At 55.2% G+C, this 27,469-nt stretch overlaps 1 protein-coding gene across 1 annotated transcript; it reads right to left on the bottom strand.

The window, feature by feature from the left end:
* Positions 1-633: 633 nt before the first annotated feature.
* Positions 634-21,118, bottom strand: ZNF469 (zinc finger protein 469). Its single transcript, XM_055726925.1, has 2 exons — positions 20,833-21,118; positions 634-16,417 (listed from the first exon to the last, which is right to left on the bottom strand). Exon 2 carries the CDS (start codon positions 16,228-16,230, stop codon positions 3,433-3,435), a length of 12,798 nt encoding a protein of 4,265 aa, XP_055582900.1. The 5' UTR covers positions 16,231-16,417; positions 20,833-21,118; the 3' UTR covers positions 634-3,432.
* Positions 21,119-27,469: the final 6,351 nt, after the last annotated feature.

The raw sequence follows: 27,469 nt of genomic DNA, 5'->3' as shown, positions 1-27,469 counted from the left end.
AAAGCACCTCCAGCTCGGAAACTTGGGTGTGCAGCTGAGCAGAAGGGCTGGCTGGATTTGAGGGGGCTTGAAGAGCGAACAGCAGCTTGAGGAAAATTTAGGGTGGTGGCAAGAAGCCAAGAAATCCCCTAAGGGGCTCTGTGCAATGCCAGGCACCCTCCACTCAGACCCAGCCACCCTGCAACCCGCTGGGGTCAGCTACAGGATCATTCCTATCCGCCGAGGGTGTGGACTGGGGCTGCGGATGGTGCAGCCCACCCGTGCTTCCCAGTGGGGTGCAGCCCTGGGACCCCTGGGCATGCTGGGTCCCATGGGTGCCCCCCTGTGCCACCAGCACCCCCCAAGCAGCGAGTTAATCTGCAGCTGGGAGAAGCTGCCCAGCTTTGCCTTCCTTGCTGGAATTACGTTGACGGGGACCTGCAATCTTCCAAGTGACAAGCACTGCCGGATTAATGCGGGACTCAGCAAACCCAGGGGCTTTAGGGAGCTGAGGGGAGCTGATGGATGGGGGGGTCACCCACCCAGCTGGTGCTGAGACTGCGGGAGGGGGATGTGGGTGAAAGCAGGGGGGAGAGGATGGGGGACACACCCCCCCCCCCTCATTTAGAAGGGAAAGAGAAGAATTAAATATTTCAGCCTTCAGAGCTGCAGGGACAATGGTAGCATCTCCCCGGGGAGCAGTGTTCAACCAGGAGTGGTACCCAAGGCGAGCACCACTCGTGGCCCGTGCTGCAAAGTGGTGGGTGCTGATTTAGGACGGTGCCCCCCCACCCTGCCCAGGGCCCCGGGGATGGGTCCCATCCTTTGCAGCAAACCTGTGGCTCATTTCCAGGTGCCTGGCTTATGAAGCTGGAGGTGTGGGAGAGCTACAGTAACCACCAGGCATGAAATACTCCTCTGCCCCGTCGGCTTGCTGCCCTGGTGAAATATAGTAGAGGGAAAACATAAAAGTCCCATTTCCAGCTCCATAATATTTCCTGCCAAAACAAAGTAAAATGTGCTGCCTTAAATTTTCTGCAAAATTCTTTTGAGGTTATTTTTTTCCCTAAATTAAGCCATACTAATTATTTTCAGCCACTTTATCTCCACTCTGCAACACACCAGGAGGGTGCAGGCGGCAAGCATTTTAAGCCTCCATAAACAAAAGAGTAGTTTGGAAAATAATTCTATCAATTAATCAAATTAATCCTGCAGTTTTAGTTACAAGCCCCAAGTGGCAAGGATTCTAGCCTGCGGTTAGGAGCTATCTCTCATTGACAGCATTTAAATATTATGATTGCAACAGTAATTAAAGAATATAATATGCCCAGCTTTGTGTCAGCCTTCTACCTTCAGACCTCAGCACTGTGCTGGCAGAGGTCAGCTTGAGGACAAATTGATGATGACTAAACTTGGCCATCACCACCACCAATTGGTGATGAGCAAACCGCCCCATCGCTGTCACCAACTGATGATGACCAAACTGGGCCATCACCGTCACGTTGGATTTTTTTTTCCCCCAGGACAAGACACTCAAGCCATGAGTAGGACTTGGCCAGGATGCAGGGAGGAAGAGGAGATGCACAATCACCTTCACCATTGAGAAGCTCCACGGCTTTGCAAATGACTGAAAGGTGACAGCAGCCCCACCAACGTTCTCCCACAGCCACTGTCCACAGGACACCACGATGGCGCACAGAGCATCCGAGCATCCAGCTGTCAATCAGAAACATCATCATTCGGTCAGAGATGTGCGTGGGAGGAGGGGACCGTGGGGGTATGGGACAAAACCAGGGAGGAACATCCCACAAACATCACGCAGACAGGGAATTTCTGTGAAAATATTGGAATATATTTGAAAAGATTAATCATGTATGATTTTACAGTACCACCCCATATTTTCATCTCATACTTTATTTAACAATATTAAAGAGGCACTTTAAAAGCACACATACAACATCATAAAACGGCGTTTCCTGCTCTCTCTGCTTCTCTGACAAAATATCAAAATAAAAACTTTTGACAGAACACATTGCACCCAAGGTAAATTACCTACAATATTTTTATACAATACAAAGAATTGTAAAGATACATATTAACAGAATAAAGCCTCTTTTTTTTCCTTTTAAATCTAAAACAAAACAAAAAATAATTGCAGGACAGACGCAAAGTACTCTGACTGTTCATATCACATCAGTGCATTACTTCACCTCCTTGACTTGGGAGTATTTCAATAGTATTTTAATTATCCTCCATGTCCTTGTTTGCACCTGAGATTTCTTTCCGGATTCAAAAGTTCGGTTGTATAACGCGCTTGTTTAATGTGACGTAACCTTTTTGTCACTATGGAGTACCAGCATACAGGATTTTTTTCCTCTAAAGTTGGATTTTTTAAAATTTTTTTTCCTGCTTTGTTTTCTTTTACAGGTAACGGCTACTTCCTAACGGTTCCCTTTTATTTTTCAATCAAGGAAGTCTGTATTCACATTACAAAAGAAGAATAGCACCAGTAACTGCATAGTAAAAAGCGGATACCTATATAGCCACTAACTCAATACAGTAAGATAGTTTAGAAGTGATACTGTTGAGGGCACTCGGACAGTACCGGTTTGGTGCGGTAAGTTGGCACAGTTTTGTCGTTGCGCAAAAATTCCCCTCACAAACAAAAAGAAAACACACGCACGCACACACCCCCACCCCACCCCACCCAAAATATCAGAGTTTGTCACAAGTGTCAAGGTGCAGTTTGCTCGCGGTGGCGGCTCTCCTCTGGTTACATCGTCCACAGTGGTCACAGAGCGGCAGCATCCTCTGAAGGGCTCGGGCAGCCCCAGCAGCCCCAGAGCTGGTTCGTTATTCTCTTGACGATGTAGAAACAAATTCATAGGGATGGCTGTCAAAATATAGGACACTTGATTCTTAATTTAATTTTTTTTTCTCCCCTAATTGTATCATCTCTTAGGCCAGCTCCCAATTAAATGAATTGTACGGGATTATTTGTGCAAAATCTTCAAAAAAAAAATTTGCTTTCTACAGTGTACTGCACCTTATGAATAAGACGTCTACGGAATGAAGTTCATCTCTTCAAGTACTTTGTACAAAGATAACACAGACACAGACTCAAAAGGGTCTGAGATTTGCAAGTATCCTTATAACCTCAGCACTTCTGCAATAAAGCAATTGCTCTCGACGATTCAGTCTGCCCAAAGCGATTACAATTTCAGTTCATGAAAATCATCAGCAACATCAAAGTTCTAGAATTTGCATGATAAATCAGGTGAATTAAAGTAGATTAGTAGACACAAAGCAAACTATTTCACAGAGGCTGCAGTGCAAGTTCATTTAAGCTAGACAGAGAAATCATGCTACACAAACGAATTTAATGCTTTGATAATTTTTCCCTTGCAAACCCCATGAAAGCAGCTGAGGATCACCATAAGTCACTTCCATAAATTATTCTGAAGTATCTCTTCTTAAAGGAATTTTAAAGCTAGTTAATTTTTGCCCAAAGAGTTGGCTTAGCAGGTTGTTCTGGGACTCGGCGGTGCGGTAGCTGGATGAGCCGGCCGGCTTGGCACCGCGGGCAGCACGCGGGCTGTGCAAGGAGCCGTGCGGGGACGGCACCGGCCCCTTGGCCAACACTTGGTGGAGGCTCTTCCCCAGAATGGCCTTTCTGCGTTTCATGTCCCCGTTGGCATGATGGAGCTCCCCCTTCTTCTGATTGTAAGTGTCCAGGACCATCTTCTTCAGCTGGGAGCCTGTTTTGGGCTTGGGTACCAGTTTGTTGCAGTGTGCCTCCCTCCTCCCAGGGGAGAGGGCAGAAGCTTCGGCGTTGCTCCAGCCGGCGCCTTTGAGGTCGCTGGTGCTCTCACTCCTTGCCGGGCATGGGGTCCGGGCTTTTTTCTTTTTCCCATCTCCCTCCATGTTCTCCCGGGAGCCGGAGCTGCCCCGGTGGCTCAAGGACTTGTGCTCTTTCCTCCTCTTAGGGTGAAACTTGCCGGCGGCTTTGCTCGGCTCCACGTGGCTGTGTCTCATGGTGTTGCTGGACGCCTCGCCTTGGGGCTGGTGGCCAGTGGATTTGCTTGGGTTGCCACCTTGCTCCTTGGTGTCAGTGCTACTGTCCTTGGCCTCAGGCACGGCTTTCTCCCTCCCCGAGATGGGTTGCTGAGCCTCCTCTGCACTGCCATCAGGGCTGCCCATGCCAGGGGCAGCCTCACTGCTGGGCTGGCCACCTGCGGTCTTCTTCTGTGGGACCGAATCTTTGGCAGCCCCGTTCAGGGTGGGCGATGCCGTCCTGTCCTTCAGGGGCAGGGGGTGGTGTGCAGCTTCTGGAGATGCGGCCTTAGAGGCACCTTCACAAGAAGAGGCATCGCTGGCATTGGGGCTGCCCCATCTATGGGTCTCCTTGGCTGATGGAACCTCTGCCTGTGGGGAAGGAAGCTCTGAGACCTTCTTGGCAAGCTGGAGAAATGGGATCCCATTCACGGCATCGCTGGCTGCACTGGGATTTTCCAGGACACCCACTATATATTCATCTTTGTTGCCTACGATTGCTCTTTTATGGGCGTCGGTGTAGCCACGTTTCTCAGTCAGGTGTGGAGGAGAGAGTTTTTGGTCTGTGGCCTGGTTACAAGCCAACCCAGCAAGGTCAATGGTAAACTCAGGCGAGTCCAAGAAAGGAAGTGGTTTCCCATCAAATGCTCCTTTCTCCAGCTCTTCGATAGACAGGGCAGCGATATGGCCAAGCTCTGGGCTGCTCGCCGCAGCCTGTGGCAACGACAAGGAGAGGCAGGGTGGCGGAGGCAGGGCATCAAACTGGGATTTCTCCATCTCTGCCAGGAGGTCGGAGAAGTCACCCACCAAGTCTTCTGTTTTCACAGGGGGTTGGGGTGCTCCCGGGTCACTGGGAGTTGCAGGGAAGGAGGCGGTGGGAGCCTGCAGGCTGGGGCTTGCAGCCTCTGCTAGCTGAAGGTCACTAGTGTGGTCCAGGTGGACCGGCGAGCTGCATGGGAGCGAGCTGCTGTGGTGAACAACCTTCCTCTTCTTGCTCGGTGGCATGCCCTCCCGGAGAGAGCCGTCCTCTTTCACCTTCTCCCTGCTCTCCCTAGAGGCAATGCCAGGCCTCATGACCCCTCTGAATTTGAAAGTCTTGTTGCTTCCTGCCAGGTGCTTCTCCATGTGCCGGTCGTACTGCTCTTTCTTGGAGAAGGTGTAGTTGCACATGCTGCAGATGAAGGACTTCTTGATAACGTGCATGACATCTGCACAGAGCTCGCAGGCATACAGGGTGGTGTGCTTGATCTCCTGCTCCTCCACTATGCCATGCTCCTGGCTGAGGTGGTTTCGCAGCTCCTTTGTTTCCTGGTAGAACATGGGACACTTGTGGCACAAGTAAATCTTCTGTAAACTGTGCACGACTAAGTGCCGCTGGAGCTTGAAGGGTTTGGGAAACTGTTTGCCACAGTGATGACAGTCCCTGGAAGGGTCCTTGCAGTCTGGGTGCATGGGGACAGATTTCGGGGTGCCTTCGCTTTTCGCTTTGTGCTCTGGAGACGGACTGGTGGATGCTTTAGAGGAGCTGGGTGCAGGTGGCTTCACCTTGACGTTGCTTTCCAAGGGGTCTTTCATTGCCTTGGCCTCCTGCTCGAGAGGCAGCTCCTTGGGGCTCTTGTTCTCTCTGCTAAACACATGCTTGCTGCTAGGGTTGGCGTGCCGGGAGGACCTGCTGGGCTTCCGATACATGATGGTGTTGAGGAAGTGGGTGACAGCAGCATTGTCCTCACCAAAGCAGGCTGGCAGGCCCATCACGGACTTCTGCGCTTGCCCCTTGCGAGCGAACTGGGTGGCGTGCTCCCGGAGATGCTCGTTGTACATCCAGACATCAGAGATCTCCTTTAGGCACATCCCGCAAGCCCACAGACCTGCTTTGTTTTTGGCGTGCTTCTCCTTCAGGTGGTCCCTCAGCTGCTCCCGGGAGCTGAATTTGCGCTGGACACACATGTAGCAGGTAGGTGGAGGGGAAGGGTTATGGGAGAGCTTGTGGAAGTCCAGCTCCCCCAATGTCAGGAACCACTGGAAGCAGACTTTGCATTTGTACTGCTTGTCTTTGGTCTTGATGGTTAGCTCACTGCGGTTTTTCCCCAGTTTCCCATCTTCTAGCTTACTTCTGTGCTTGCTGTGCTGGCCCGGCTTCGGCTTATAGCTCACAGCATTGTCCTCCTCCTGGCCAGGAAGGTCTTCACAAGGGCTGAAGAAGCACACGTCTCTCATTTTCAGCTTTGCATTCAGCATCTCGATGTCGATGGTATGAAACTCAGGAGAGTCTGAGTCTTCATTAGCCTTGCCATCGTAGGGCTCCTCCGCCAGCTCGGGGGGCTCAGAGCTTGCTTCTCTGAGTGAGTGCTCATCCTCAAGGTCCATCAGAGGCTCAAACATGTCCTCAGCAGAGAGGCTTTCTCCCTCCTTCTCCAGACTCCCCCAGATGTTCAAGCTGGGGATGTTGTCCACCTGGCTGCTTTGGCACAGGAAGGTTAGCATGTTGTCTTCCAGGTCAATGTCCTCCTTCCCTTGGTCAATCTCGCAGCCCGATCTCAGCGCAATGCTTCTAGATCCACTGGGAGCGGCATCTCCGCTCTTTGCCTTGCTGCCGTGACACATGTTGAGCATTAAGGCATCGTCAACAGAGATGGTTTCGTATTCGCAGGGGTCCTTGGTGACACAGAAGGAGCTGTTTTCACCGAGGTCAGAAGCTAATCGGATCGTGAAGAGGTCGACAGCACCCGCTGGCTGGAGGTTTACCTCAGTGATGGGCTTGGGTTTCTTGCTGCGCTTCCCATACACCCGTGTGCACTTTCTCCGGACAAACTGGTCGTCCCGGGGGAACAGCTGGGAGAATGTGGAGTCATCATCAAACAAGCTCTGGAAGTCTGAGACGGCCGTGCTCTCCATGCAATGCTCTCTGCCTGGTGGCATGTCTGCCTTCACCCATTGCTTTGGCTCTGCAGGAGGAGGGCTGGTCCCTGCCGTGGTCTGCAGAGTGCCTTGCCCAGGAACATTTTGAGTGGCTGCTGAATGACATGTCTCCAGCGGCAGACCGCCTTCGGCAGGAGCCGTAGGACCCTGCGGGGCATCACTCCCGTTCCCAGAACCACTGCCTGCCCCTGGACTGTCTCCTGTCTCAGCATCCACCTCCTCTGCGCCATCAGTACCACAATGCTGCTCTTTGCCTACCTTGCCCAATCCCTTTGCCACTTGCTTCACAAACCCGCTAACCCACTGTTTGCAATCCTGTGTGTCTTCCACTCTGTTTGGATCTTCCACCTCCCCAGGACAGGCGACTGTGCTCGCCACTGACCCTGACCCCTTGCTGACCATCTCCTTTGAAGACACCATCCTGTCACCCAGATCCTCTGCAAGTTCAGCTGCACAAGAGGACTGTTTAGCTTTTTGAGAGTGCTGGGTTGAGTTGGACCTATTTTGCTCCTCTGTGGAGATGCAACCACCTGGCTCATGCAAGCCCTCTGCGATCCTGGGCAGACCAGAGCTGAGGACAGCAGGGGGAGGACCTGTGCTCTTCTCCAGCTCACATGGACCATCGGGCTCAGTTCTGCTGGGAAACACCTTTGCTTTCCTTCGTCTCGCTTTTCTGTTTAGCTTCTTTTCAGAATTGCTGTTCACCTCTCCGGGATCTTTGCTTTGGCTCCTTCTGCCCTTTTCTCCCTTCCTGGCTTGCTGTCCCGTGTCCAGCTTCCCAGCTGCTGCCTTGCCTGCTCCCCTTGTCTCCAAGCGCGGTCCCTTTGCCTTCATCTCCCTCTGGAGAACACGTGTGTGGTGCAACTCCTGGGACATCTCGAAGGAGATCACACTGAGGTCACTGAGCACTCTGCTGACCACTTCTTGCATCTGCGTGCTGGGCTCTTTCTCCAGTTCTGGGCATATTTTCTGGGAGACGTGTTCAATGTTGGGGGTCAGCATCTGTGAGCTGCAGGTTTTGTCTTTGACTGATGTCTTCAGGCTCCTTGTGGGCACCTTTTGGGCTGCTTTTGATGTCTTGTCTGTAGGAATCAAAGCAGACCTGGGAGTCTTGCTGGGCTGTGGTACGCCACTGCTCTTCACCTGGTGCTTGACAGCTTTGTGCCTGGTCAGGCCAGGTTTGGACCGAAAAGTAGCTGAACAAATGTCACAGGTCACCGGGAGCCCATTTGGCTTCTTTTCATTGTGAAGTTCAGTTTGGGAAGGGTTTGGAGTACTGTCAGGCGTGTTGCCCTCTCCTTGGCCCATACTGTTTAACACACAACTCTCAGCTTCTCCAGCCCTATCGCTTTTGGGCTTCTCCCCTTTTAAACTCTTTCCTACATTCTCTGTGGTTTTGGAAAGATCAGGTCCCACCTCTGCTGCCTCTGAAAACTTGTGACCATTTAAGTCATCAGGACCAAGATCTTCAGTCCCTGTAAGACCTCTGTTGACACTAGCTGGCACCTGCTGAACAGCAGAACCATTGCACAAAGCCTCTGGTTCACTTTGATGCACATTTCCATCCTCAGAGCAGCTTTCAAGCCTGTTCTCTTGGTTCAGGTTCACCTCTCTTTCTCTGATCGGCAGAAGACCCGTTGTGGTCTGGGCTGGGTAATTTTGGGTTTCTGGAGGAATGGAGTTGATGACTGTATCTGTGATAGTGCACACTTGGTTTTCTTTAAAATGAGAACTTGACAGCCCAGCGCCGGTGCTTTCGGGTACCTCTTTCCCAACACCCTTCTGGTCAAAAGGTGTTGAGCAGGGAAGAGAGCAGCCCTTCCCGTGTGGTTGCTGGGCACCATCCATCTCCAAGGCAGAGCCCACCAGACGATCAGTGTGCAGCAGAGCACAGGGTCTTGCTGTCCCTTCTCTTTCAGGTGATCCATAGTTACCCAAAACACCGTCGGGGAGGTGATGGTGACCATCCTCGACCGTCTCCATTGCCACGGCCCCGCAGTGATGCAGTAAGGGAGGAAAGGTGGGTGCCCTTTTCCATGTCCCTTGCTCTACCGGGCTCACGGAGGGGTGATGGACACGATGGCTGTTGGCCTCAGGAGGACACCTCTTCATGGTGAATGAACTTGATGCATTAAGCAGGGACACACCATATTTCTTCTGACCTGAGAGCTGAGTGCCAAAGCTGGGGACCTCTCCTCCCTCAGCCCCACCGCTTTGCAAACATTTAGGGTGAGAAAAATTGGCTGGCAAGGGCAGGTTGGCTGGAGATTCGCCTGTGTAATGACAGCCATTGAGGGACTTCTTGCCATTTCCTTCTCTGGGAACCTTTGCAATGATTGTGCTGGCTTTTGTCTCCTGCACCAAGTGGTGGTCCTGGTGGGGATCCTCCTTGGAGGGCCTGGGGGAGCTGGTGGGACTTGCGGGAGCACTGCGCCGGGGCTGTGCTCCCTGCCCCACCTGAATCCTTTCCAGCCTCTCTGCTGCTGCACTGCCCAGTGTTTCTTCCTCGAGCAAACTATGGCTTAAATGCGATTGCTCATGTTTTTTAAATGCCAAGGTTGCTTTGGTTTTATCTTGCTCTGGCTCTTCCATGAGCTGATAGGCTTTCTTTCCTTGCCCTGGCAGTGGGGTCACCTCTATGTTTTCGAGTGGCAAGAGGTCATTACGCTCTTGGGAAACACCATCTGCACGGATATTAATGTCATTCAGTTCCGCGTGTTCATTTGCTAAGTGCTGCAGCTCCGTTACATTATTTTGCAGCTCTGGCTTCACGAGCGTGGATTGTTTTGCATGGTAAGAGCCGACTGCACTGAATGACTCCAGCTGCTCACATCCACCAGAGAAAAGCACGGCCTCTTCTGCTGGGGCAGCGGTGTTTTCCATGTTGCCTCCAATGAGGACATCCCCCTCTCCTTGGTCAGGGCAGTATGTCCGACTTTCCCCCTCCATGGCACCACCACTCTCCTCTTTCTGCTCCGGCTGGATGCGGGTGGTGGCAGAGGGGTGGCTGGGGGCAAGCAGCATGGGGAAGCACGGCATCAACAGCTCCTCTTCGTTGCTCTTTACTGTTCGGGCAACGAAGAGCTGCAGCTGCTGCAGAGGGTTGGCAGCTGTCTCCTGGGGTGCCAACACCTTCTGGGAGCTGCAGTCGCTCTCCTTGGGCAGACTCAGCATATCGAACAGGAGCACTTTCTGCTTGCTGGCTTTGTCACTGGCTCCAGGGGCTGGATAGGTGGTGGGGCTCTTCCTCTCCTCCGTTTCTTCTGTCAACGCAGACCCATCACCATCCCCTTTGAAGTCCTCGGCACTTTTTGCCATTTTGGGTGACTCGGGCCTGCTTAAGGGTCTTTCTTCTGTATCTGGGACCTCTTTGATGTGAGGCGAAAAGGTGAGATCCAAGCCCGGAGTGGGACCCTGCTGAAACCCAAATTCAGGTTTACAGTTTGGAAGATGGGCATCAAACTTCTCCAGCTCTGCAGCACCAGTGAAGCTTTCATCTGCTTTCCCCGGCACAGGGAAGCTCTCGGCACTGCACTGGCGTGGCAGGGATGGCAGGGGATCTTTGGTCACTTCTGCTGCCTCCAGGATCTTGGGGAACACGGAGTTGGTGACAGCGGGAGGGCTTTTTGTCATGGGCTCTGTGTAGACGGGAGCCTCTGTTTGGTCTGGTGTGCGTGAGCCAGGCAGACTTTTGGAGGAAGACCCATTTTCCATCTTTCCGGGGTCACTTTCCTTGGTGGCCATGGCTCCTCGGAGCTGCTCACTGTTGTCCTTGGAGCAGAAACGGTTTGCAGCGAGCGGGGCTGGCGTGCATATCCCTGCCTCCAGCGACCCCAGCTCCACCGGGCATGGCCAGGGCTCCCTGGGTCTCTCATAGTCCCCACGGGTGCTCGCAATGGCTGGCTTCTCACCTCCCAGCCTCTCCCCAATGCAGAGGCTTGAACTGCCCAGCTCATCTGCCAAAAACAGTCCTTTCTCATGGCCTGTCTCTTGCTCGACTGGCAGTGGTGGGAACTGCTCAGCCGCCTGTCCTTGCAGATGGGCAGCAACGTCTTGCTCGGGTTTCTGAAGGGCAACGGATGCCTCGTTATCCAGCTTGCTGGTTTGCAGTTGATTTTCCAGCTCTGTGACTAATCGCTTGATCTCCAGCTCATCATCTGATATGTTGTTCATAAAAGTCACGTTATAATCTGTTATCCTGTCTGGTAGTGGCAGGGAAAGTTGGCTGGTAGGGACAGGTCCTTCCTCAGGGAATTTCTTGGCTAGTGGCTTCTCCACTGAAAGGCTCTGGAACTGAGTCATGTCTTCTGGCAGCATTGGAGCCACCTCCTCCATGAGGGACCAGTCTTTCTCCGGCATGAACGGTGGATACGGTTGCTCAAATGGCAGTGGCTTGCTGGGGGGATTGCCAGGACAGGTGAATGTTGTCACATAACCATCCTTGCTCGCAGAAACAGTCTCGTACAGTGGTGGATCAAACTCGGTGACAGGAAGCTCTCCAAATATTGAAGAGGAATCAAAGCTGAGAGGGGAGGAGACCTTGCCCTGCGGCGTTTCTGCAGCGTACGGGGAGATGCTGGCATGCTTCTGCTCGAAGGAGCTGGCATTGATGTCATCCCGGCATAAGTACATGTCATCCATGTGTGAGGAGCCCAAGGCTGGGGGCTTTGAGAAAAGGTTGTCATTGTAGTGACTGGGGGGGCCTTTGGGATCGAAAAAGGAGCTGTCACTGCTGACATATGTATCTGGTGCCTTGGCAGTGAGCATCATCCCCACTGCATCCCCCCTGTACGGGGCAACCGGTGTGGGGTAGTCCTTCCGACCGTCACACAGCCCGTGTGCCTTCAAGTATTTGATGCCCGCTTCCGCATAGGCGGCACTCACGCTGCCAGGACTAGCTTCGTTATCGCCGTGGGATGTAGGAATTAGCTCTTCTGCATGGTACTTCAGCCCGTCGCTCGTGAAGGGGGAAAACTGATGCCTCTGGTTGACCATGGTGAGCTTGGGTGAGTCCTGAGACTCCAAGGTGGGTTCTCCTGCCTCCCCCATGTGATCTGCTGCTTCTTTGGGCTCTTCTACCCCCTCCTTACAGGAGACCCCAGCGGGGCTCCTGCCCGGGGCGGCCGTGCTGGGCAGCTGCCTTTCCTGGGGCTGCGGTAACAGTTCCTCCTTTCCACAGTCCATCACAGCAACATCTCGTTCAGTACTCGGACATGTCCTGGAGCCTGCTAGCAAAGGTCTGGCTGAGCCAAACCGCCTGCTCCCCCTGGGAAAGTCCTCTTTGCTCTTCTGGCTCTTTTTTGGACTCCTGTCTTCGGGAAGGCTGAGTGGAGTCCTTGGTGCATGTGCCGGGCTGCCCAACCGCCTCCTCCTCTGCGTGCCTCCCTTCTCGCTGCCCGAGCCGGCGCCATCAGTGTGGGGTGGGCTGGTGCCCATCTCGTTGGGCATGCTACTGCTGTGGTTGCTGCCAGTAGATGACTGGCTGCTTCGTCTTCGGACTCTGGAAGCACAATCCTCTTTTGTGGCATCCTCCTGGCTCGGGACCCCCCCATGCTCCAGTGTATCCCTTTTCTGACTGTCCCTTTTCCGGCTGTAGCTCCAGGCTGGGTCTTTCTCTTTGACTCTCTCACTTCTTCCTGGGCGTTTCTTACTGAAGTTGCATTTGGTCCTCCCGATGAATCCCGTGCCACGCTTCTTCCTCCCCCGGAGCTTGCTGCGCTCTGCCCTATCGTCATCCGAGTCGGAGACATAGTCGTACTCCTGAAACTTGCCCTCCTTGGCAGCTGGCATCAGCCTCTCGGTGACCTGGGGGCACTGTGCCTGCTTGCTGCTCTTCGCTTGCAGTTTGTGCAGCTTGTTCTTCTGCTGTACGATCTTGTGAATGAGCTCCTTGCTCCACGTGCCACTTCGGGGCTTCCGCTTCTTCATGTCCTTCATGGAGAACCGGGGTGGCTTGGAGCTCTTGGTGGCAATGCCTGGTCCCACCTCACCCTTCACCGGAGGCTCCTGGCTGAACTTCCTAGGATGCTTTTGGCTGGAGGTGGACTTGGAGGAGGTGGTGGACGCTGGGATGCTATTCTTCCTGCCCGCCCGCAGCCTGGCTGTCCTCTCTGCTCCTGCTGCCCCGGGATCTGGCTCCTGGGCTGCCAACCTCTGCGCTGCCCTCCGCTTGTGAAGGTGCTGCTTTCCTGCCCCTCTCTTTGCCTGCTCCGCACCCGGGTGGCCATCTTCATAAAAATGGCCAGCCTTGGGCTGGCCCACTGCCTTCTCTTCTGCTGTTTCCTGCTTTGATTTGCTCTCCGAGGCCAGGGCTTCCTTCGCCTTGTGGGACATCCCACCACCGGCTGCCTTCATCCCCGTCAGCTCCTCATCAGCAAACACATCTATGAAGCTGCTGTCTATCTCTGGGTTATCTGACTGGTATCCCATGCCGTTGAGAGCTTCGGTGATCAAGCTGTCCAGCTTGGCATCATCGATGTCCAGGTCCGAGGCAGTGAGCGGCAGGGAGCTGGTGGTGAGGCCATTGAAGAGACCGCCCTTCAGAGCATCTTCCTTGCCCTCGCTTTTGCTTTCCCCATCCAGCAAGAAGTCATCGCTCTTGTTTAATGCCAACAAATGCGCCTGGTGGTCTGGAGAGAGCCCCAGGCTGGGGGGTTTGGGGGGCTCTGGGGGGAGTGTCTTCCGCCCCTCGGCTGCCCGGGGAGCATCCTTGCCCTCTCCCTGTAGAGTGGGATGGGAGGCGCAGAACTGGCGGTGCTGCAGGAAGGAGGAGAGGTTGCTGTAGTTCTGGTCGCACTGCTTGCAGGTCAGGAGCACGTCCAGCTGGTCCAGGCTGGCGCTGCTGAGGGAGCTGGCCAGTAAGTGATGGGAAGAGTATGGTGGTGGAGGCTGCTCCCCGTCCAGCCCATCCGAGCATCCTTTGGCCACCTCCACGCCAGGTTTGTGGAATGGGCTCGCCGGGGTGCATTTCAGGAGGTTGTCATCTTTCAGGGCATCAGGAGGGAAGTGGAAGGACTTGATGGAGTCTGTGGGGTGGTAATGAAGTGAGCTGTTGCTCAGGATGTCAGAGGGGTGGAAGGTTTTGTTGCTGTCCTTGGGATGGCAGGGGTGCTGGAAGAAGGGAGAGGGGGTCAGCGCTCCAGACATCTGGCTGTCTTCGAAGCTGGGGTTGAGCGGGCTGCTGGACATGGGGGAGAGCGATGAGCAAGTGCTGCCGCAGGTGGGGTTCGGGACAGGGGATGGCAGCGGGGACTCACAAGGGGAGGCAGCTACCAAGGCCGATGGAGGCAGGACCAGCGCTGAGCCTGACGAGCTCCTTGAGGGAGGAGGAGGAGGACCTACTTGACCCATGCTGTAGAAGAGGGTTTTGCTTCTTGAGTCACAGGCAGGAGACCCCGGCTCCTTCCCACTCTCAAAAGAGAAAGCGCCCGTTGAGTTGGGGTCTCCCCTCTGGACCCCAAGGCTCTCTCCTGACAAGAGCTTTTTGCCGTGATACCCTGGAGAGTTACTTACAGGGGGCCCTTTTGGGGCTTTTGTGCTCCCCTGCCACTCTGACGTGCCCAGCGGGAAGGGGAGCTTCTGGCTGGTGATCTGTCTTGACAGCTCTAGCCTGTTTTGACCCGGCATTGCAGAAGTAAGGTGTACTTGCTGCCAAGGTATCCTGGCATTTTTCTGCCTGTGCTGCCTCTGCTCGGGGCCAGACTGGCACTCGAATGAGAACTGGTTTCCAACAGGGTTTGAATAAGGTGCTGAATTCTGGTCCATGGGAGAAAACGCCTTAGCGGCACCTTCCCAAGCTTGCACAAGCCTGGGGTGGGTGGGTGCCGTAGTGGGAATGCTTGTCTCGAAAGGCACGGATCCTGTGCTGGCGCTGCCCGCGGGAGAACTGCAATAGGCTTTGCTCTGAAAGTGCACTTGGGAGAGAGAGTTTGGTGGCATGTTCCTTCTCAGAGGGCTGCTCTGGGCCAGCAGCTGCGGGCTGGGGACACTGTCTTTCGCTGAGGCTTGCCTCTTACCGACTGGCTTTGGCATACTAGACGAGTGTAAACTAGACAGAAAAACAGCTTGGTTTTCTTGGAAAGTGCTTGGGTTTTGGTCGATAGCACCAGATGACGAGAGAGCACCATTGGGGTCAGCGGGATGCTCGCTCCTGCCCTTGCAGCACGGCAGAGGGCCGTGGTGCGGGGCTGGCGGCGGCAGCGGGTGCAGAAACGGCGGCGGTGGTGGTGGAGGGGGCAAGCCATACAGCCTGCCCTCGGGGGACACGCTCTCGTAGGAGCTGCTGCTCAGTGCCTCCTCTTGCCACTCTCTGGAGGACGAGTGGAAGGCGAAGGTGCCGTGAGCCAGCTGGCCGGTGGCAAGCCCAACGTCCAGGTACTCCTGGCTCCCCGCATCGCTGCGGTACGGCTCCTTCCCCGCATCATGCAGCAGCTGGAAGGGGTACTGGCAAGGCAAAGCCCCCAGACCGTGGGCGCTGGCTTTGCCACCCTCAGGGAAAGAGCTGGGCTTCTGCACCGAGATCCCGTAGCTAGCACCGGCAAAGCTCTTCTCCGGGGAAGGCCAGGAGTCAGTCCTGTTCGCCTGAAACTCTAAATAATGTAGCTGCCCGTTGGTGCCAGGGCTCTTGAGGGGGATGCTGGCAGCGGGGGGCTGCCCTCTGGGGCCGTGGGAGGGGGTGGGCTGTGAGGTATAGTTGGCGGAGGTACGGCCGGCAGCAGCATCAGGGAAGCAGCGGCTGAAGCCAAGGTCTTCTTGCCGGAGCTCAGCCTCGCGCTGGGGGATGCTGGGCACGTGGAAGCGGTAGCTGCCAGCCACAGGGCTGCAGTTTGCCTCTGGCTTCTTTGGGGGGGTCACCTTCTGCTGGGGGTAGGCGATGCCGATGGTGGGGTTCGGCCGGGCGCCGGTGATGCTGAGCCGGTAGAGCTGGTGGTGGCCCCGCTCCCCCTTCCCCGAGCGCCGGCCGCGTTCGCGGGCTCGACCCTTTCCTGGGGGGGACTGGGGGCTGCCCTTGACCTCTCCCCAGGTGCTCTCATTGCCGAACTTGGGTTTGCAGTGGAGGGATTTGAAGTCGATCTTCCCTGCTTGCTGTGGCCGGATCACGGCTTCCCGCTGGCTGTGGGGCTCCTTGTCCTTGGGGCCGGGGAAGGGGGACGTGCCCTCCCCGCCGAGCACCCTCCCATCCTTCTCCCCGCAACCTTCAAAGCCAAAGTCCTTGTCGGGGTCTTTGGGGCTGGCCTCAGTATCCCCAATGGTGTAAACATGCTGGGTCTCTCCAGTCATGATACCGAGGGGGAGGGAAAGGCTAGAAAGCCCCGGTTTCCCGTCCTGCTGCGAGCTGCCGTCCCTCCGTCACGGGCATGGTCCTCCTCTGGTGGGCACCTGGGCGGCGAGAGGGGCAGCGGCTCCCCGGGGCCGGGGCGGCGCGGGGTCCCAAGCGCCGGTGGGGCTCTGCCGCATCGTTTCAGACCTGCAGAGGGGAAAAGGGAGAGAAAGGGAGGCCGTCAGCTGGGGAGGGGGACAGCGGAGGGAGGGGGGATAGAGTTTGGCCCCTTTTCTTGGCGCTGCAGTGAGGAGGGGGATGGAGCAACGGGCAGTGTGACACACATACAACCCCCCCCGCCCCCACCCCAGCAGCTTCGGGGTGAAGCCCTCCAGCTTTTGGCTCTTCAAAGGATGCTCGGAGCATTGCACCTTTGGCAAAAGCTGCTGAGGGAGGCACTTTTTTCCTCCGGGGAAGCTATTTCTGGGTTACTTCTTCGCAACATAAGCAGAAAAAGATGACAGAAGAGCTCCACCTACGGATTAGCGGGAAGGGCTGTCGGGCCAGGCTGGGAACGGCTCCCTGTCCCCATGTCCCTGTGTCCCTATGGTCCCGTGTCCCAGCTCCCGCGGCCGGAGGGGTGCTGAGGTCAGGCTGTGCAGCAACAGGCTTTTGCTCTACCACAACTCCCCCCACACCGCATCCCTTCGACCAAGCCACTGCTCTGAAATGCAAGCCCTTTCCCCAGGGAAAGGACTTGAGCTTCTGCTGCCTCTGCCTTAACTTCAACATCCCCAGCCCCCCCCCCCCCCCCAAACTACCCCCGCAATTTTAGGCACCGTTAAGTAGGTAAAACCGTAAAAACTGAGCCCTGAATTTACCAGTTGATTTTACAGCTCAGGGACCTCAGGGCATTAGACATGAAGCACAAGTCAAGCGCAGCCTTTTAAAAGGTACCACCAGGATTTTAGCCCCAGACACAGGCTATATTAAAAAAAGAGTAAACCTCTGTTTTAAAGAGTCTCTTTAAAAAAGTCTGTTGGAAACAGAAAGGGTTTCTTTTTCCTCCCTCACTAGAAATGCTTCCTTACTGTCTGCTGCAGGGGGCAAAGGCATGATACTGCTGGGATCTGGGAAGGGGGGTGACCTGGCTGCAAAGCAGTGTGAAATTCAGCATATTAGTCTAATCCTGGGAGTAATTCTAGCAGCTCCCCAGCCCCATTTGGGGACCACCTCACACTGCACAGCCTCACCATCCCTGCCCAGCAGCGATCTGAGCAGAAAATGAGAATTTCTGCAAGAAAAGGGGAGTGACCTGCATCTTTTCAGGGTCTCTGCAGCGTGCACGGCTCATCTCTCCATTCACAGCTGATGCTTTGCATGCGCACAGAAGCTGGGGTGCGCACCTAGTGCTCTGCGATGCTGTACAGTGCATATGCATTAATAATATTATCGCGTATATATCGAGATAGCAGAGGCACACGTATATATCGAGATAGCAGTGGGTGCATCCCCACCACTCCTTCTGCAAAGATGCTGCAAGACTTTGCAGGGAGGGGCAGGCAATGCTGCGGGGGGCGCTCCCTGGGGTCCCCTCTCTGGTTTGAGCTGCCAGGCTTGAATTCCTCCACAATTTCACACCCCGCTAAGTGAAATGAATCCTGGGCTGATACGGCCGGACCCTATCGTGCTCGCTCCCCTCGTGCCGGCCAAAGCTCACACACGGCCCTTTGGCATGCAAGGGTTTTGCTTGCAAAACAATGCACCACTTATGCCTCTTCCAGCCACAACTGCAAAGCCTGTTTGCTGCTGTTTAAATTTGCAAAGGCTCCTTGCCAAGATAAAATACTCAAGGCCAGCGCTCGCTACATTATCACAGTCAGTGCTCTTTCAGCCACATAAAGGAGCCTTTTTTAATTTTTTTTTTTTTTTTTTTTGGTAAGGAAAGGCTCGTTTGTGTATCCGTAAAGCTGCAGGATTTGCATGGTGAGGGCTGGGGATTGCTGGTGCATTAGTGTGAGTGCCAGGGGAAACAAACACTGAAGCTCCCTGCGCTGGCAGAGTGCTGGAGATGGGGAACACAGAGCCGGTGGCACACAGGACCATCCTGCTGATGCAGGGGATCTATGTGCCATGCTGGAATGCCTGGTGCTGGTGGCAGAGCCTGGGCAGGAGGTGGGCATGAATTTATTCCCTGTGAATGATAGACAGTACATGGGAATGAGGGCAAGGTGTAAATTAGGGTTTTGTTCCCCAAAACCCTGAGGTTTGTCTCCATGCTGGGGCTTGGGGGTCCCTGTCCCTGCGTTGGGGTCCCTCCCGCTGGCTGCAGCCATGGTCCATCACCATCTGCACACCCAGAATCGGGCCCTGATGGCTCCGAAGCCCTGGGAGCAGCACGGGGAGGAAATCTGGGGCCTCTTGTGAGGCTCAGCCCCTGCTGCTCCCGATCGGGCGTTCGATAAGGAGGGCTGGGTGTGTTGATTTAAAGTGATATTCCTCAGGCAGCTGCCTGCATCCATCACCAGAGGGTTTAAGGACCCAGCCCAGACACAGCCCACCCCTTGCAGAATGGGAAACCCAAAATAAAATGAAAATAGGGACTATTGAATCTTTTTTTTTTTTTACAGGCTCTCAGCCCGCTCCTTAGTCTGACCAGGGGACCAGCTCCTCTTTGGGTTACCTCTGGTACCGCTTCTTGGGTTTTAATGTTTCAGCTCCTGAAAGAGGAGGTGGAAAGGGATGAGACAGGGGCAAAGGAAGATTATGCTTTAAAAAAAGAAGCACGTGATATTTATTACCAGGCTGCTGGCCACAGGGAGAGTGATCCCCACCTGCAACTGTGTGCCCTGTTGGGTGTTCAGCCCTTTCCTCATCCCTGGAGCATCCTCCCACACCAGGGCTCACATGGGGCCAGCTACAGCCTCCTGCTGTGGCTCAGGGACACAGGGACAAGCCGAGCAGTGACGGCAGGAGCCTGGCAGGCGAGGCAGAGCGCAGTCTGCTGCTCTGCGGGGCAGGTCCCATCCTGCCGGGAGCCCCAACGTGCCAGACGGGTTGTGATTCACCACCCCAGCTTTCTGGCACCCCGAGCCAAGTGGTTCAGCTTTTCATGCCTTGAGAGCTGGTTGTGCCTGAGGAGCCGAGCCGAGGGTCCCCTGGGGCTGCCTGTGCTCCCTGAGCTCCTCAGCAGTTATTCCTGCAGGGCTGTCCCAGCACACATGTCCCGAGGGACCGCATCACCCCCAGCCCTGAGATCATCTCCTTCCCAAGAGAGAAGAGCCCTGAATCCCACTAGCGGGATGCTGATGCACCTCAGCCAGGACCCTGTATGGGGTCCACACCATGAAGACCGAGGGGACCACAACGTCCCCACTGTGGGCAGGGCAGCAGCAGGTGAAACGTCTCCCCAGAGCAAAACCCTGCTCTGGTGGAAACAGCAGTGAGGGGAGAAAATGGTCGTGTGAACAGCAAAAAACCCACACCACCCAACAAGAAAACCCCACCAGCTGCTGAAGCAAAGGAGGAAGATAGGGTTGAGACGGCAGCACTGCTCACAGAGCGACAGGCTCAGCCCTGCCTGGGCTCAGCGGAGCATCACTCCAGGCAGAAGGCAGAACTCCTTCCCTTCGGTGGGGAGCGGAGGATAGCCTTGCTGGGGCACTCAGCAGAGCCGGGTTCAGCGCTCGGCTCGGCCTCTCCCTTGCATGACCTTGGGTAAGTCAGTTAATCACGGTGACTCAGCCCTCCATCTGTAAATCAGGCGCGATAATGCTTCCCCTCGCCTATCTGCTCTTTGTATCGTCTATTGAGATTAGCAAGGCAGGGACTGTTCTTGCTGTTTGTATGTACAGTGCCCTGTCTAGCGAAGCCCGGATGGGGCTGGGAGATGTGCAGGGCTGGCTTATTATAAGGGGCTCTGGTTGGGTTGGGGGTCTCGGGGCTGTGGCTCCAGCTGGGGTTCAGCATGGGTAGGCTCACAGGCTGCCGCTGCAAGGTGAATGAAAAACCATCCCATGATGGGGCTGCTGTTATCTGGGTGGGTATCGCGGCTGGACGCACTGCGGGCTCGCAACAGCAGCTCAGCGATGGGCACGGGAGTGGGTGGAAGGAAAAAAAATCAATATGCTGGTTGCATGGCACCAGCCAGGCAAACACCTTTCGCTACGGCTGGCAGGAGATGGGGGGGGGGGGGGGGCATGTGGGGGTCCCACAAAGAAACTCCCTGGCTCTATGGGCTTTTACTGGCTCTATGAGACACGGGGATGCCTCTAAACATGCTTTGGGTTTTTTTCCCCAAAAAGGGGTGTTTAACCACTGCCTAAAGGATTTAAATCCTACCCAGGTGGGTTGATCTTACCCAGCGTGGCTCTGGTTGGGGCTGTGAAAAATCCCTTCCCCTTGCAAACCGGCCCCTTCTCAAAACCCATGGCCTCTTTACACTTTGTCTCTCATGGCTGGGTTGCTGCGGGGCCAGGAAAGCAGCCGGGGAGGTCCCCGAGCATCCCTGCAGCTGGGGCTTGGGGGGGTCAGGGGCATCCCCTGAGCTTGTCTGGGATGAGGAGGAGAGTGTCTGGCTCCCAAAAATAGCATCCGACCCTGTGCTGTCAGCTGGCCCATACCTTGGCACCCTCCGCCGCTCAGCTACTGCCGGGACTCACTTTCACCTCCCATGAAATATGAATTTCTTGGCTGCAAAGGAAAGAGAAAAATATGTCAGGAATCTCTGTTTGGCTTGGCTGCCAGCACTGCGGCACATGGGGAGCGCTCAGCTGCCAAAAGGAGGGGTTTCCACCCCAAAATGCTCTGTCATGGCCACCCCCAGCTGGGTCCCCCTGGGTGGGTGGCTTTGGCCAGGTGTGTGGTCATAGGGTGCTGTGGGAGTGAGGAAACCGGGGCATGGATGGAGATGGGGTCCTGCCTCCCCCTCTCCTGCATCCCAGCTCCATCCCCTGCATCCCAGCTGCTGAGTCCTGCAGACCCCATGCTTTGCAGGGGCTCATTGCAACCGCGGTCAGGATACGGCCCAAGAGGCAGGAAACAGCCTCATCGGTGGGAGGAGGAGGAGGAGGAAGGGGAGACTGAGGACAGCCAAAGCCACAGCCCTGGGCACGCTCAGGGTACTGGCCAGCCTCCGGCAGGTGCTGAGCACCATGGCAGGGCAGCCGCCAGCCTGCTGCCAGCCAGGCCTCATCCTGCACCCTGCACCCAGCATGAGCCCAGGTGCCGCCCATGCCAGCCCCGACCCTCGGTGCTCCCCAGCTGGGTGGTGACGTGCCGGTCCCTGCGATGCCTGTCGAGGCACAAGCAGGCAGGCAGCGGAGGAGCAGCCCACCTCCCGGCGGTCTCCATCCTGTACCGCGCTGGATCAGGCCATGCTCCTGAAACCGCACTCGCTTACATTACACCTTGGGAGCGAGTTGGGAAAAAGCTGTTTTTTCCCAAGTTTGGGAAAAGGGGGGGGATTTTAAGGGATTGCTGTTACCTCCCTGCCAGCCCCAGGTCCAGCCTGGAGTTAACCCATGTTTGCTGCTCCCCAAGAGCGTGTGGGTCATATCCAGACACATCAAACCCTGCTCTGACATTAACCCATTTCCCGGTCAAATCAAGAGAAAAGCAGGATGAGGGGTCTGGTTCCTGCCCGGGCATGATGCAGTGGGTGGGAGCATCTCACTGGGAGGGATGTCACACCTCCCTTGCCAGCCCTGGCTCCTGCCTGTCCCCAGGGAGGGAGGCTGGGGCTGGGGACTGAGGCTGGCTCTGTGCCCGGGCACCGCTCAGGACCAAAGGGGCAGGTTTGGGGATGGACAGAGGCTCTTTCTGAGAAAGGATGGGTAGAGGCTGGAGCATCACTTGGGCAGGAACCGCAATGAGAAAGAGCTGATCCCTGGTGCCAACAGCTTGAAAAGGACCTTGTAAGAGGGGCTGGGAAAGGTGCTGGGGGTGTGCAAGCGCACGCACACACGCACACGCACACCCACACACACACCCCCACACCCACACCCACCCACACACCCCCACACACACAGAGACACACACAGACACAGACACACACAGTCCTGGATGGTCTGGTCTGGCTGGGTCAGGGCAAAGCGTTGTTTCCAGCAGATTTTTCTGGCCCAAAGAGACGTTGGAAAGTTATTCAGAAAGTTTGTTTCTTGCTCATAACGGTCCAAAATTGATTTTCTGGATCTGAACAGCTTTGAATTTCCAAGCTGGTGATAATCCAGCTTTCACTCAGGATCCAGATTTTGCAAACAGTCCTAATCCTTCCTCGGCTTATAATGCGGAATAGTGGAGGAGGGCAGGTCCCCAGGTGGGCACGGCCGAGCCCAGCAGCTCCCTGGGCACCCCACGAGATGTGGGGGTGTTGCAAGCTGCCATCTCGGTGCTGTGCCTGGGGTCCCTCCCGAATTTTTATGCCACCCAACCCCAAGGTGCTGCGAGAGGAGGCTGCATGTGGCAGAGGGGATGCCCCACAGGACACGGCACAGAGGAGGTGGCTGGGGTGGAGGGGAGAGAAGACATGAGATACAGCTCAGCCCTGGCTGGAGGTCACCCCAATCTAATTTCTGTGTGAAACGGCACGGATGGATCAGGGTGACCTGGCAAAGCAAACCCCCTAATTCCCTGGCTGGGCGGTTGCGGGAGCTGGGTGTCAATCAGCTACAGACACCCGCTCCTGTCCCATCCCCAGCCACGGCCATCAGCATCCGAGTCTTTTCCAAAGGAAATAAGATGCCCGGTGATGGAGAGCGGTGAGCCTCTCCCAAGGTTTAGCTCAGCTTCTTCTCACCCCTCACGAAGCAGGAAAGGCAGCTGGGATGTGCGGGGCCAGGAGCTGCCAGGTTGGAGCTACCCCAGGGAAATCCGGGCTGGGGCCACACATCCTCAAGGAGGGAGCGATGGCAGAGCTGGGACCTGCATACTCCTGCCCCCGCCACAGCGCCGGGGCTGCTGGTGAGGTCAGGGTCAGCTCCCAAAGTCCCCCCAGAGCAAGGGGCTGGCCTGGCTCTAGTGTGTTTTGGCATGGGTGAGCAAAGCCCTTCAAAGCTGCTGCTTCCCTAAAAATCCAGAGGCATTAGACATCTGAGACCTCCTCCCCTCCCGCTTGCCGAGCCCCCGAGACTGCGGCGGGTTTAATCTCCCCCAGGAATCAGCATTGGGGCTGGGCCTGACAGCAACATCTTTGTAGGGCTGTAATAAAGAATGACTTATTTTGACATTTATTTAAGAAATATTAATCTTTCATTTTCCTTCTAAATGCTCCTGTTTGCTAAGGAACTATCTGTTACCTAAGTGCTCCGATAAATCTTCTAAGGTAAAATTACATGTTAGATGCTGCCAGAAGGGTACATTTAAGAATACTTCCTAAATTATCAACTGCATTAATCTTAATTACTTCGGTAAAAGTAGAGTCTGGCATTAGGGTGAACTAAATTGAACGGGTGTTTGTTTGTCTTTATCATATCACATATTTGAGATCATTTAACAAAACGCAGATAAAAGGCATGTGGGGCAGCGAGGTACAGAGCAGCTGCCTAATGAAAACGATGGCTCCGGATGACAAAGAGCAGGCAGGAGGGGACCACAGGAACCCTGGGGTCCCCGACATGGCAGGACCTGCCTGGGGCAGGGTGGTACTCAGGCAGAGGAGCATGGCAAAAACCCAAACCCCCCCAAAAATTAACTCCTTAGATATCGTTTTGAGTGATAAAAGCACAACATTGGAAGGATCCGGGTCCCACCACATGCTGGGGAGGCAAAGGGCTCTGGGTACCAGCACATCCCACATCACTCCGCGGGTGCCCTGGCAACCGGCCCGCATCCTGCCGGGGCACAAACAGACAGAGTGGGATGCACTGCAGCCTGTGCTCAAGTTTTTGTTGAAATTTGGCTGCTGTCTTGCTTATTCAGAGAATCGTGGTGCGCCTGAGTGGGCCCAGGTCCTCGCTTTGAAATGAGCACATCGCTCGGTATTTTAAAGCACAGAAATGAAATTAAGCATGGGATTAAGTGCTTTCTTTCACTGGAGCCTTGGAGAGGTATTAAATATTGCTGCAATGAAATCTCACCATCTCCCCAGGCCTGCATGACCTGGGCAGATTCGTTATCAAAGCAGAGTGAATTTGCATAAGCCAAAAGGGAGGATTTTCCTCTGTTGCTCACTTTTGTTTTTAAATTAACAAAAATTTGTCCATTGACACCCTGTGTGTGAGATGCTGAAGAGGAGCTGGTTGAAGAAGGGGAGGAATTATTCTGCGTATTGCCAGAGATGCAGATAAAGGATGGATTTTGGGGAAGGGGAGCGCAGCAGCCACATCTTGACTGTCCCCAGCCCTGGCTGACCCCCTTGGGCACCACCAGAACACGGCACGCCAGTGTCCCCTGTCACCATATCCCCCTCGACCCACTTTCCTGGGATAGGGCCCCACTCCACATTTCCCTCTTAGCCTTCTGTGACCCCCCAAAAAGGAAGAAAAAAGCGAAAAAGCAAAGGCAATGACACCATTCCCAGGCCAATATCACATTTCCTTCCTCCTGGCGGAGCCTGGGTCTGCTCCAAGCTGCCTTCCCCTCTGCTCCCGCTCCCAGCCCTGGTCAAACGGGGACAGGAAACCCGAGAGCAATGAGCACATCACTGGTATTTTCACCCAAGCCTCATTTAGCTCGTTGTCCTTTTGGCATCCTTCTCCTCTCCTTTGCTCAGCAGCACAGCTGCCAGAGTGGCTGCTCAGGGATGGGGGGGGCCACGGCAGATCAGGATCTGCCCCACGTTCATTTGGCCAGTTCTGCCTGTGGGCAGGCACATGCACGCATACACGTATTGCTGAGTGCAATTAATTGGCTCGTTGCAATTAACGCAATCAGAGACTTCAATTGGGGTCAGCTAGATGCACGTCAGCGTGCGCATGAAACCAGACCTCACACATCAGGGTGCTGTGCGCCCCCCACCCATGGCGAGTGACGGAGGAAAGCCACTGTCCTGCAGGTCTCGTCCTGCTGAGGACAGTGATCCCCACTGACACCGGGCTGACACTGGGCTGACCAAGCCCCAGCAGACAGACTGACCGACCACCGCCTCTCTGGGGGAGGCTGGTCTCCACAAAAGCAGCGAAATCTCATAATTCCTCCCCAAACTGCTCTGCCTTAAGGGCTGTGGTGGCCCCCGAGACTGATGCACAGCCGGTGTTCAGCAGGCGGAGGGAGCGGCATTTCACACCAGGGCTTAGACAGACCATGGGTGGCATGAGGAGCACGGATAGCACAAGGAGCACGTGTGGCACGAGGAACATGGGTGGCATGAGGAGCACAGGTGGCGTGAGGAGCACGGGCAGCACAAGGAGCACACATGGCACGAGGAGCACGGGCGGCACGGGGAGCACGGGCGGCATGAGGAGCATGGGCGGCACAAGGAGCATCATGGCACTGGCCAGCAGCCCCAGTGCAGATGCTCTGAGCGCACCCACCAAGCTGGTCCAAATGATCTTGTCACCCTCCCAGGCTTCTCCCTGAGCCCAGGCAGGAGGGATGACCCACAGTGGGAGCCCCCCCAAGCCCATCCCTGCTGACACAGGCTCCTTATCTACTGCAACCCACCTGGCACCATCCAGAGGAGTCCCAGCTGTCCCTGGTGGTACCCGACGGCCGCAGCAGCCACCCCACCCTGGACAGCAGAGATGCTCCTGTCCAGCCTGAACTAGTTACTGCAGGATCTGATAGGAGGAGACTGCTGCTAGATTTGGGGGCTTTTAAGCTGTCAACTTTCCTATAATTATTAGCAATGTTTTAAATAAGCTCTCTTCTGAAATTTGCTTCTGAAAGACAAGATTAATGAGCATTTCCTTTGGGGATTTATTGCACTGTTAATTATTCTCTTCCAGAAATTTGGTTCAGAATATTATCAGCTTTTTTTTTTCAATTAAAAGTGATTATAATTTGCTCTGTATAAAAGAAAAGTGGATTTTAAAAAAAAATATATATATCCCCGCTTCCTGATTAAGTATAATAGTCAAGTGATGAAGATAAAAGTAGCCAGTGGCTCTGGCAGGCCGCGGCGTGCAGACATGAACTTGGTGTCCCCCCGCAGCTCCATCCCTGGTCCATCCAGCTCTCGGGATAATGCCGTGCATCCAGGCCGCCTTGCAATTTATGGAATTTTCCTGCAGAGGGAAGCAAAGGTGTCTGCAAGCGGCCGCCCGGCGTGGTGCCAGCTTTGGACAGGGGGTTCAGGAGGAGAAGGCTGGGGTGGGGAGACCCACCGATGCTGCTCCAGCAGCCTCCTTCTCCCAGAGAATATTTGGCCGAAATTCCAGGGCTCGCGGTGGAAGCCAGAAGATGCTCCGTGGGAGACGGCTCCCAGTAGGAGCATGCAGCAGTGAGATGCTGGCAGAAATGGTGGTTTCTCTTTTCACTGACAAAATGCCTTTTTGCACCAGGAAAGCTGTGGGGTCTGAAGCAGGGGCAGCCCTAGAGGAAGGGGCTCGGGTCCCTGAAACACAGCCCGGGCCAGGCACCAGCGCCTCACAGCTCACGGGCTGTTTGTCCTCCCCAGCAGACATTCCTCGTGTGTCTCCCAAATGCAAAACATTCAGAAAATGCTCCGAACACAAATGCTTGCTTGGTGGGGGATGGATCCAATTACACCCAAGGCACAGCGGGGAGCAGCCCCATGCATGGCTTTGCTGGAAAAACCCCGCAGACTGCACAAGACCCCGAGACCACGAGACCACGTCCACTGCAAGGTTTGCTTTAACCCCAGACTGTCCCTGCAAAAGTCCCGCTGCTGGGCTTGGCTCATAGAGAACAAGCAAGATGCTGAGCTCAATGCAAAAGCTGCCCAGGAGACGCCCTGTATCAGCATGTCCCTCGCTGGGCCAGGCAGATTTGGTGGGTCCCTGGTGGAGTTGTGGCTGGGGTGACCCATGGGTGCTGTCTGTGTCCCCGGGCACACAGACCGCTGGTGGTGATGGGATGCTCTGGGCTATGCGGACGTGCTTTGGATGCCACCTACCCTGAGGAGCCAAGGTGCTTGCACTGATGCCTTCGAGAGCTTCATACAGCAAGCTGGGATCACATACCCCTGCCCAGATGCCCTGGTGAGGGACATATCACAGACCAAGTGGGATAAAGGGGTGTGCAGCCCAGCCTTTGCAAGCACAGCGTGCACTGCTCATCTCCCAGCGCACCTTCCCTCTTCCTGCCCGTGCTACCCATGCCTACTACATGTCAGCCCAGGGCACTGGGACCTCCAACTGC

Source organism: Falco cherrug, chromosome 14, assembly GCF_023634085.1.
Source record: "Falco cherrug isolate bFalChe1 chromosome 14, bFalChe1.pri, whole genome shotgun sequence".
NCBI classification, from domain to species: domain Eukaryota; kingdom Metazoa; phylum Chordata; class Aves; order Falconiformes; family Falconidae; genus Falco; species Falco cherrug.
Note: the sequence above shows the minus strand (reverse complement) of the source record. Positions and strands in the feature narration are given on the sequence as shown.